Consider the following 11,714-nt stretch of genomic DNA (forward strand, 5'->3'; position numbering starts at 1 on the left):
TTCTGCGCTCCAAGTGTCAGTGTCTTTGTTATGTGTCCTGCTGTATTCTTTCCCTTGTTTGTGATGTTTCCCAACAGCAGTGTGAGCATTTTCTCCTGTGGAAAGATATTTCATTGTCCTGATGGCAGTGTTTCAGAGGAAATAATGACTACATAGACTCAGAGATGCAACATGGAAGTTTCTTAAAATGAATTATCATGTAATACAACCAGGTCAGATTGTACGTTAAGGCTTGTAAACTTTAACCAGCCAGTGTTCTCAGAGACCTCCAGATCTCCTTTGTAAAGCATGTGGTTGCAATGAGTCAGTCAGGTGTAGTGCGTCTGTCTTCAGCACCACAGGCAGTGGACAGCGACAGTGATGCTGAGAGGATCAGACTGTTGCCCTTCTTCTGATAAGCGGTCCAGAGGGAGAGGACGAATATACTGTGCCATGAAGTTGACCTTTTTTCTAGATTATTCAGAAATCTACTGTGCAATAGTGAGATGCAGTGTTGTTTTGCTGACAGACCTATTAGAATTGTTCTACCAACCTGTTGACAACTTATTGCTTTTGTCTTTGGCCTTTATTATTATGAAGAACACTTGTTTTTAGTTGTCTCAACTGTGTGTTACAATCTACACATACTAAAATCACATTATAAGTCTAAGAGGATTTCAACCCAACCGAGTCATTTCTGTATTCTTGTTTTGCTGGCCTGCCTACATGCCCTTACAAGGAAACTTGTAACTAGGTCACTATAATCAACCCTAAATCTACAGTTCAAAGTTCCTCGTTCTGCTTAGATGAGATTTCCTGTGGAATTCTAGGAATATTACGGTCATGGCTTGAGTCCGCTAATGGAGCGCCCACACAGATCTGTCCCGTCCGTGCTGTTTGTGCTCTCGGTTGAGATTAAACTGTTTTTTGTTTGTATGTCTACTCTCCAAGCAGTCTGAACCAGTCTGGATAGCCTGAGCAAGTACAGTGTAGCGCTGGCTTTTAGTACCATGTGTAATTAGAGTACACAACCCTCTGTGGAGATTCTGTGTTTTTATTTTGTGCTGTGTGTGTGTGTGTGTGTGTGTGTGTGTGTTGACTTGTAATGGTCATTCAAAGCAGATGCTCATCTGTAAGCTTTTTTCTCTGTAACAATTTTCCAGTTTTTCAGTCAGTTTCATTGTCAGCAGTATCTTTCACATTTTGCAAAATTCTTTGGATGGATATATTGACCACAGTACTTAGAGTATTTTGGGGTCAACCGATTATCGACACGATATTAAGCATTTTTATGGTTGTCGTTATCAGTCATTTTCAAGACCGATTTGCCGCTAAAATAATTTCATTTTGCTATTGAGCCCTTGTTATTCTTAATTTTTACCAGACATACGTATCAGTTAAAAATATCGGTTATCGGTCTACTTGATCTGTAATAATCAGCATCGGCCCTGAAAAACACATATCGGTCAACCCCTCATTTTAAGTGCAGCAAAACTATTTGAAACCATTTGTTGTTGAAAGCCCGTTACATATATATACATAAACATAAGGACATAAAAACAGAAGTGTTTTAGTTTCCAACATTCAAAGTCTTTGTGAAGCTTTTGTTTGTCTGAGTCCTCCAAAGTTCTGGTCTGAGGCTGTACATATCTTAGAAATCTAGATCCGAGACCTTGAACGCGAGTTCAAATTGCTAATATGACGTGGTCTGTTGAGTTGTTTTTAAGCAGAAGAGATGTTTCAGGTTAGACGAGGAAAGTTCATAAAAATAATCAGTGCTGGGTTTATGACTGACAGAGAAATAATGGCATTATCATAGCAGCCTCGCCTCTGTCCAATTCTATCCGAAACAAGCACCTGTTCCGGGGTCATGATCTACCAGATCTACCAATGTCCACAGCATTATCCCAGCTTTGAGTCCATGCTGAGCTAAATCCCCTTAAGACAAAATCATTGCACATTATCAGTTAAATCCTGTCAAAACAGACATTTGTGTGATTTCGTTTTTTCCATTTCTGGTCGATGCATTTAGTGATGGGCTTAAACAGGATATCAGTCTGTTATAGATTTAAAGCAAATCCTTGTGGAAATGCTCAGCAGAGCATGAGCTCTGTCTATTTTAAACCCTAAAAATAAAAAAGAAAGAGTCAATATGCTCTCTGAGCTCAGATGTAACAAATATTGGATATGCTCAGGAGAAAAACTATATAGCAATCATCCAGTTTTCAATAAGTAATCAAGACCATCATAAACATCTTATTTTGTCTCCACGTTATTATTTCTGACATAGATATTTAAGATGCATTTATTTAATGCTGTATAATTGTCATTAATCTGCAGGCTATAAATGACATTTTATTTAAGACTGTTTTTCATCAAATGATGGAGAAGAGTGTCACAACAATGCAAATGCATGTTGTAGATTCATGCACTTTCATGATTTTAAAGATATTTGGATTGCATTGTTGGAGCAATGCTGTACAGTCTCGATATCATGGTAGTATGGTGCTTCTTCCAAATCAGTGCTCCAAACTGGCCTGCATGCTGGTGATTTGCACTGTAAAAAAAATTGCATTCTGCACTAATTTTGCACTTTTACCTAATATGCAAAACAAGACTGTCAGCAGGTGCAGTTTAATGTCCTAGCCATATGGATTCATTGTCAAATGCTTGTTTAATTTCTGATGACTGTATAGCTCGTAGTCTCTTTATTACCAATCTCAGGCACAATAAACCGCAACAGATCTTCAACAAGTGAGTGATTTTGAGCCCCTGTTGCGCTTGTAGCTGTAAAGTGGTGCAGAAGCCCCCACTCTCAAGAGCATGATGCAACTGTGATGAAATAGAGAAACCGGCTTGGGCTCTCTGCATTAGGATATTACCATGAGATACTCAAACATCCAGCGAATAGAGAGTTTAGTCCTTTCAGTCAAGGCTTGTGCTCAACCAGATGAAGTCCGCTTGATCTGGAGAGATACCCAGGCCAAAGGAGAAGCACCAAGGCTGATGTAACATCTTCTGGAAAACGGTAACAGAGATTGGCACAGTCTGTTTAGTACTGTTGAGGTTTTTTTTTTTTTTTTTTTTTTTTTTTTTTTTTTTTTTTTTTTTGGACTCCTTTGGGCTAGTTCATGCATGAGCTTCGTTATTGGTCTGTGTTAATGAAGGTTGTTGTTGGTTGCTTAGGAAATCGGGAAGTCTGATTTATGCACGCAAATACAAGATGTAATTTTAATATACTTGTAAACAACAGCTTCATGTGTATTTAAAGCTTTTTGAGGAATCTTGATCTTTTTAAAGTTCGTATTAAAAGTTAAAATGAACTCTGTTAATTAACTGTTGAAACTGATAAGGCTGTATGATGGTTGATTTTTGCATGCGTTGGTTTGTTTTGGCATGTCTTAAAAGCTGATTTTTGTATAGGAATTCTGATAAATTGGGCCACATTTTGACATTGAAACTACTGCAAAAAAGTGGTCCAATTACCTTGAATTCACCTTATATATTCACCTGAATACAGCCAAAGTAAATAATCTCGCTGCATCAATTTTCCGTAAACATATTCTCCATCTCTGCATTAATAAACATGAGTTTGGTCTGTCTGTTTTGAAATGCTGCCCCTCAACAGTTTTAGGTTTGACACAAAGCTTTCAAGTGTTCTGTTGCCTGGCTGGTCTGCTGGCATCCGATTGGTCGTCTCCAGGCTGCTGGAGGTGTAGTAGAGCGTTGATTATGTCACAGCCCCGTTGTAGAGCAATTTGGTCCCTCCTCCCCTTTCCCCTCCCCCCAGCCTACATGAGCGTACGTGTGCCGCATTCTGAGTGGAGGGAGAGAAAAAGAGAGAGAGAGAGAGAGAGAGAGAGAGACAGCCAGCCAGCCAGCCAGCAGCAGGTGGAAATGACATCATCTGCACTGCACCAACACTGCAGTAGTGTTTGAACAAAGCTGCACTGGAGCTCCACTCAGAGCTGCTCTTTTTGTCTGCAAGGGTGGATGTTTGTGGGGGAAAAACACAGATTTCCAATGCATATGTGTATGTCCATTCATTAGAATTTGATTCACTTTCATCACTGTGTGTGAAACGGAACTGGTGTCAATATGGAATATGCAAGAAATTTTCCTTGATGTTACAAAACAATGTATTATGAGCTTATGTACAAGAACCTGCAAGTTGCTGGAAACCATTTTTTTACCATTTGATATTATTTGATATGGACAGATGTACCTGGATCAGTGAGTAATACTGATGAATGTTTGAGATGTTGAAGAGGAGAAATGTCTAATAAATGTCATCTTTGTATTTATGTTGGTTTTGTAAAATTAAAAAATAAATAAATTACTGTTTTTAAGAATTTCAGCCAATTTGTACTAAATATCAAAAATAATTTTATAGAATTTTATAAAAAAAAATAATTTCAGCTTATTTGTAGTAAATATCAAAAATAATTATTTCAGAAATTAAAATTGTATGAATTGGATTTTCTTTAAAAAAACATAATAAAAAAATAAGCATCATATAACTGACCCATATAGGATACTGAAGTGAAATTTGCAACACATTTTACGTCTGTAAATTGACTTATTTTCTGAGTTAAACAGGATATAAAAAATATAGGACGGGACTAATGTTTTGGTATTCATACCAGTGATTTCCCACCAGCTACAGCAGAATACTGCAGTTGAAATACCTAGTAGAACCAGTGCTGCCAGTGTGTATACACGCACCTATAAATGGCATTGGTGATGTCAGCCAACAATGAAAGATTACAAAGACAAACTTATATTTTTCTAAGGAATAACATGCAGTGGTGAATCGTGCACAATAAGACCTGTGTTCTCCTTGTGTTTTATGCAGATAACCAGTTCAGAATGTCCATCCTGGAACGCCTAGAGCAGATGGAGCGAAGGATGGCAGAGATGGCCGGTCAGCAGCAGCAGCAACAAGGCGGTGGAGGACCATCTGAGAGCGGAGGAACCGGAACAGGAGGTGGAGAAGGAGGAAGAAACAATTCGGAACAGGCACAGGTATCATTTTGAGCTACACTGTCTTGCTCCAAAATAATGGATATCACCATTGGATTATTAGAACTGATTTGGTTCTTTATTGTTTGTTGTAGTTCTCACCAGGTCAGGGTCAGAGCCAGGGTCAAGGTCCGGCTGGCAGCTCCTTTGAGAGCCGTGTAGTGGTAGTTTGTGAGAAGATGATGAACCGTGCCTGCTGGGCCAAGTCCAAGCACCTGATCCACTCCAAAACTTTCCGGGGCATGACTCTTCTTCATCTGGCAGCTGCCCAGGGCTACACCACCCTTATCCAAACACTAATCAAGTGGCGGTGAGTATACTGATTGCATACTGGCACTAAATGCCCATATATATTGCATATACATCATTCACCTGTTCTGTATTGTGCTCTATGATGTTTGATTTCACAGCACTAAGCATGCAGACAGTATTGACCTGGAACTTGAGGTTGATCCTCTAAACGTGGATCATTTTTCTTGTACCCCACTAGTGAGTATTGACAATAGATCATGTTACCTTAATCACAATGCCAAGTAGTTTCACAATGAGTTGTTTCATACAGAAGGGGCCGAATATGCCATACAAATGAAATGCAAATCAATTTTCTTCTCTTCAGATGTGGGCTTGCGCTTTGGGTCATATGGAAGCAGCAGTGGTTTTGTATAAATGGGATCGGCGAGCTTTGGCCATCCCAGATTCTTTGGGTCGCTTACCGCTGGCTATAGCCCGATCCCGTGGCCACACTAAGCTGGCCGAGTGTCTGGAAAGCCTACAGAGGGAGGAGCAGCAGTCAGGAGCACTGACTACAACTGCCAGCATGCCTTTCTCACCATCTACTGAGGCCTCAGCTGCAGAGGGATGGATGAATGTTTGGGGTACGGAGACATCTTCAGTTGGGTTGAAAGAAAGTAGCATCCCTAGTTCTGCTTCCAGCTCCAGCTCAGGTGAGAACTGGAATCTTTCATTCTGTCTGGACTGTCTATCTTCAAAAGTCTTTCATGTGCATGTTGAGTTGGTTTGCTCTTCTTCCAAAAAGTTAAAAAATAATCATAGCCAGAACTTGCATGAACAAATTAGTACTTTGTAAGGAGATGGGTCAGGTTGAGTGATTCAACTTGGTGAAGCATTCTTTCTCTTAGACACTTTCTTCATACCTTTGCAGACTTGAGGAGACCCAGGTCGGAACCATCCAGTTTCTATAGCAGTGTTAGTCACGGGGACGCCCCATTGAGCAAAAAACACAAACCCAACCCAGAGACCCTTCAAACTCGGCCCAGCAAATCCTGCTCTGCCCCTCTCGGACTAGAAGAACAGGCCCACAAGCCTAAAACGTGCCCTTCCAAACCGAGGGAAGGTACTGTGGAGAAAGAGCAAGGAGATGGTGAGCAGTCTCAGACTAAGCTGGGCACAACTTGTGGAGGTGGGCGTTGGGGTTCCAGACAGGCTGCGGGACGCAGAGTGCCAACTGTAGGACTTGGCAAGGAAAGGCTCGCAAACAGACTGAGGTTAAGAGAAATTGCTAGTGCAGGAACAATCTCTGATCTGCGTACAAGCCAAGAGGATCTGGAGAACACAGGAGACCTGCAGGTGAGGCTTGGAGAAGGTACTTTGACACAAGTAGCCAAAACTGCTTCTTTTGTAGTGCTATAAGTCTGACAGATCATACAAAAGTACTGGCTTCTGTCTAGTGTCTCAGTGGCAATGTTAGCAATCTTATGTGTCCTGTAAACCACTGTACAGTTACTGGTGCAATTTTAAAGGTACCTAACAATTTGTTTCAGAACATGAACATGATGACTTTAGCGGAGGAAGTCATTGAGGCGACGTCTGACCGCATCAAGAGGGAAAACTTTGTTGCATCAGACACTACACTAGATGGTGTTGGAGTCAGCAGCACTATGAGCTGGTTAGCCAGTTACCTTGGAGATGCAGAGAGGTGATTCATCATAAAGTTGATCTGTTTTCAAGAATGATAGTTATAATCTCTTTGGGTTCTTGTATGTAATTGTTTTCCCAATCATTCCCAGGTTCCTGTTTAACAAGCCCCTAACTCACTCTCCTGGCCTGGCCCCAGTCCACGGTGGAGGACAGCCGGAACTCGACGGTCCTCTTGGGAAGCTTGGCTTTCAGTCCCCTGCTGAATGGACTGCACTTCTCAACGCCTCCCACAACAAGGAGGAACGTGACCTGACCCAGCTGGCCCTGTCTGATCCTGAACAGAGAGAACTTTACGAGGCAGCCCGCCAGGTCCAGAACACCTTCCGCAAGTACAAGGTAGGGCAGGGCTTCACCCAGGTGCCAGTCACCAGGTGTCACCTATGCAGGTTATTAGTGGTGTGTTGCCAGTGTTCGTGATGGTCCGGTTTCATTGGTGTATTGTGTTGTGTTGTATGGAGTTCCTGGTATAACTTAAGGTATAATAATCCAGGTCTTTGCAGTCCTGTGACATGAAAGGTGATATGATTGTTGTGGTGTGCGCTCAAAAGGCAAAGATAGGGTCAGTGTTGTTGACAAGCATGGGGAAATTTGCTTGAGCTTAGCATGGCCTTGCTATAAGGAATGATTGCATTGTTCCCTCTATCTATCTGTCTGTCTTAATGGGATGCGCGGATATCCCTGAGTCCACACCACATTGATTGCTCAGGGCAGATTTCTCCCAGTGTTACGCTGGCGCGCAGTGCTCTGAGGAATAACCTTCTCCCAGGTCTCAGAGCATATCGACGCAACTTTGCCAGTCTAAGAGGACACCTTGGCCAGGCACAAAAGGAATCAGATGGCATCATCTCTGTGGCCTTGCAGGCCTCCTTGTGAGCACTAATCTCTCTCCTGTCCTCTCCACCCTACCTTATCCCCCTCTTCCCCCATCCTGCAGGGTCGTCCGCTTCGGGAGCAGCAGGAACTGGCAGCTGCTGTCATTCAGCGCTGTTATAAGAGGTACAAACAGGTAGGTCGAGACACTCAGAAACAGTGTACACTTTTGAATGGTCAGTTATTAAAGGCTTTACAAAAATGCCTTCCTCTTTCTCCCTCAAGCTGACATGGATAGCCTTGAAGGTAACACTTCCTGCTTCATTTACAACTTCTACTGCTTTGAACTGGAAGTTTGTTAGTGGTACTTTATCACTATTACTATTGCCTATACTTAGCGTTATGGATTTGAACAAACTTGTAGTGCTACAAAGATTAATGCTAGCTTAAGTCATGCAGCTTGCTAAGAACTGATTAGTTATTTAGCTACTTTTCCAAGCATCCTGACTTATGAAACAAAAAAAAATCCATAGTCTTGCACTGAAGGAGTGACTCGATCCACATCTTGAGACTTCTGAATTGAGCCAGTAAGCTACCATTTATCAATGACCTAGCTGAAAACAATTAAGCAACTGTCAGCCACCCACATGGCATCAAAAGCCGTGTTACTTGACTGCAGGGACCAGGGTCTAAATGAAGTTACAAAGTAAAAAAATTTCCCCCTCAGAAAGTCCCTGCTCACAAGGTAGTACTTTTAGTACTAGGTAGTAAGTTCAGGAACTTTCGGCGGTGAGACTTGGGCGCTGAACATGCTGTTTATTGGAGTTTTAAAAATACGACAGATGGACCGATGACGAGGTTCAGGCTTTATTAAGCTTATATGCGGAGGACGAAATCCAGCAGAAACTAGAAAATCGCGTGTAGTCCTACGTCACCGGCCTAATTTGCCTAGTCTTCACGGTACTTTAGACCACAATGGAAACGCAGACAGCCACAGGTCTGGGGGGGTGGTAGTGCCTGGGACAAATTGTTCCGGGTAATTTCAGTAGAAACACGGCTTAATATAATGTTGATGATGAAGTTTGGGAAGGGTATTTGTTTTGCAATAGCCAAGTGGCTAATGGTATAGTTGGCTACAGATCTTTCTCTCTCTCTCATGTGACGCAAGTTTCTTTCTCTGTCCTCTTGGCAGTATGCACTTTATAAGAAGATGACGCTGGCCGCCATCCTTATCCAGAGTAAATTCCGCAGCTACCACGAACAGAAGAAGTTCCAGCAGAGTCGCAGGGCAGCCGTGCTGATCCAGCAATATTACCGCAGCTACAAAGAGCTCGGCCGGCCGAACCCACGCAGCCGAGCCACTGCAGCTGCACTGGTGCAGCACAAACTCAGGTACAAAGCATTTGGTACAGGGCAAACCTAGTGGTTAAAAATCTATGGCCTTGTGTATGACAAATCAGAATTTATAAAAGGAACTTGGTGTAACAAACCCACACTGTAACTGGTGTGAGCACTTTGGCGCCTCCAGTAGCTAAGTCATGAACTAAATAATGATTCAACACTTCCCATCTTTATATTAATCTTGCATAATAAATTAAGGGCATTAAAACTGCAAGAGGTTTTGGACATTTATTGAGTGTCATTTCACCCCAAGTTACTACTAAAGGACTGTTCCTAAAGTGTCTAAAGTGTACCGTCTTTTTGGATGAATAACTAAGTACGTCCCAGCACTTCAAATGTGACACACTGCCAAGTCAACTTCCTGAAGAATGGCAGCATTCAAAACCCTCCTGTTTACTTTAAGAGACAATCTGTTGTTGAAACAGCGCCAGTCAGACCCTAGGAAATTATTTACTTCACTAACAGTTTGAGTCCAAGTACACATAGAAGCATCGTTATTTTTGTATGCCATTTGTTGTTGCACAACTTGTTGCAGCAATTGCAGTTTGATCCTTAATTGCTGATGTTTTCTGGGAGAGCAGCTTATTACTTTTTCTGTATACTTGGAGTTAAGGATTTGAACAAACCGCTAATCCTAAGCATTAGCGTGCATCTCGCCATAGCAGAGATTTTTGTCCATGCATTTTTCTTCTAGAAATGTCTGGTTTTACTTGCCAGTGTGCATAATCACTCATGCTGATCATTTTGTTTTAGAAGCAGTTTACTGACCAAGAGACAAGACCAGGCTGCCAGAAAAATCATGCGGTTTCTGCTGCGGTGCCGTCACAGGTAGGTCAAACGCGAGAACTTCCACCAGGTGCATGGTGTTCCTACGGCCCTGATGTTCTTCTAGCTTGCACACAACTCACATTACTTGCATCTTTTAGATGACTTAGTTTTTAATATCCTGCCATTTAAAAAGGTAACAAGACTATTGCCAGGAGTCATAGGATAGCAACAGACAAACCTTGGTGTTTTCATGGCTCTGTTAGAAAGCCCTGTTGTGTTTGGTCCCATTTCCCCAACCCAACCCGTACCTCGGTGTGTACTAATAGCTGTCTGGTGTTGTTTTGCTGTTTATGCAAAGCCCCTTGATGGACCATAGACTATTCAAACGGGTGAGTGCAGCCTCAGTAAATCAGTTCGTACCCCTCGATTTCTCTTCTTTTATCTCCCTGTCTCTCCCTTTTCTTTCATCTAGTTCTCCGTTTTCTATGTCTATGTACCTTGATTTCGGACTCTACTGTTCCCTATGACTCTATCTGTCCTTTCTTTCCCTCTAATCTTTTATCTTATTTTCTCTATTGCTTTATGCCTGCATGCATGACGGCTGACTGGAGCCCGAGTTGACTGAGCCTTATATGAGAGAGAGAGGACTATGGATCCAACTAACAAATAAATATAGTTGAAGCATTACTGGCAAAACTAACAAAGCACTCTCTCTCTCTCTCTCTCTCTCTCTCTCTGTCTCTGTCTCTTTTTCTCTCTTTTTCTCTATCTTCCCAAAAGTCTCCTCCATCTCTCTTGTAATGAGGATGCTTATGACAACACTAAGGACTGCTGGGTAGTGCATTTGGCAATTGCATGATGCTAAAGATATGGAGGCCTTGCTTCTATCAGGGCATGCTTGAAATAACATCCCTTTCTCTATGGAAGAGGAAATGTCTTGAATGCCTGGCTGCCTGTTTTATACATCTCTTTCAGCTTTTATAAGCTTGATTTGGGGGCTGAGGGTGGGACGGGGTCAAACTGTGAGCTAAAGATGTGTTCGGGGGTTTAAAATGTCTTTAAAATGTTGGATACTGTAGAAGTATAACATGATGACAAATATAAATATTTCATTAGGAATTTGATGTAATATCTGTGATGTATTGTGCGTGAATTGTAGAGATATGTATTGTCACACTTTCTAGGTTATGATCCTATAATATTAGTGTTAAGATGGATGGTTTACTTTGGATTTAAAGGCCAGCGATCTATTCCTGAGGTTTTTATTAATTTATTATAATAATAATAATAATATATGTTTGCTTTTTCTAATCTGATTGTAGACTGTTAAATGTAAAAAGTAGATATCAAAGAGAATAATTTTTCCCACAGATTTATAAAATGCCACAATTCTATTAAAAGATATTTGTTCTATACAGCAGCCAAAAAGTATTTGGACACTTAAATCACACTTAAAATGTGTGAATGTCATTGGATTAGATGCAAAAAAAAAAAAAAAAAAAAAATCCAACCAATATGTGCTCAAATTCTGAACTAGTTTTCAGAGCAATTTTTGCCTTGACTTTAAGGACATGTTCCACTAATGTTTGACAGATGTTCATTTTAAAGAGTATATCTGCTGTTTTAATTATTTAAACCTTCTGTTCTGCTTGAAAAGTGTGCTTGTGCTATCTTTCTTTAAAATACATGACTATTGCTTTGATATTATTGTTATCTAATGCAATGACATTCAGACATTAAGTGTGCCTTAAGTGTCTAAATGCTTTTTTAAGCCGCTGTATTTGTGTCCTGTGTTC

At 41.2% G+C, this 11,714-nt stretch overlaps 1 protein-coding gene across 13 annotated transcripts in view; it reads left to right on the top strand.

Annotated features, from left to right (window-relative positions):
- Window positions 1-11,714, top strand: part of camta1b (calmodulin binding transcription activator 1b) — a 324,903-nt gene that overhangs the window by 310,829 nt on the left and 2,360 nt on the right. For 6 of the 13 annotated variants that reach the window (XM_048172651.1, XM_048172653.1, XM_048172641.1 and 3 more), the window contains 12 exons: window positions 4,835-5,004; window positions 5,097-5,311; window positions 5,412-5,490; window positions 5,618-5,945; window positions 6,164-6,588; window positions 6,783-6,937; window positions 7,029-7,275; window positions 7,874-7,945; window positions 8,035-8,055; window positions 8,942-9,141; window positions 9,904-9,978; window positions 10,277-10,307. In XM_048172651.1, the coding sequence (XP_048028608.1) occupies window positions 4,835-5,004; window positions 5,097-5,311; window positions 5,412-5,490; window positions 5,618-5,945; window positions 6,164-6,588; window positions 6,783-6,937; window positions 7,029-7,275; window positions 7,874-7,945; window positions 8,035-8,055; window positions 8,942-9,141; window positions 9,904-9,978; window positions 10,277-10,307 (2,018 nt within the window). The remainder of the gene's footprint in view (window positions 1-4,834; window positions 5,005-5,096; window positions 5,312-5,411; window positions 5,491-5,617; window positions 5,946-6,163; window positions 6,589-6,782; window positions 6,938-7,028; window positions 7,276-7,873; window positions 7,946-8,034; window positions 8,056-8,941; window positions 9,142-9,903; window positions 9,979-10,276; window positions 10,308-11,714) is intronic. The other 7 variants (XM_048172645.1, XM_048172654.1, XM_048172643.1 and 4 more) reach the window with 6 other exon arrangements.

Source organism: Megalobrama amblycephala, linkage group LG21 (genome assembly GCF_018812025.1).
Source record: "Megalobrama amblycephala isolate DHTTF-2021 linkage group LG21, ASM1881202v1, whole genome shotgun sequence".
NCBI lineage: Eukaryota > Metazoa > Chordata > Actinopteri > Cypriniformes > Xenocyprididae > Megalobrama > Megalobrama amblycephala.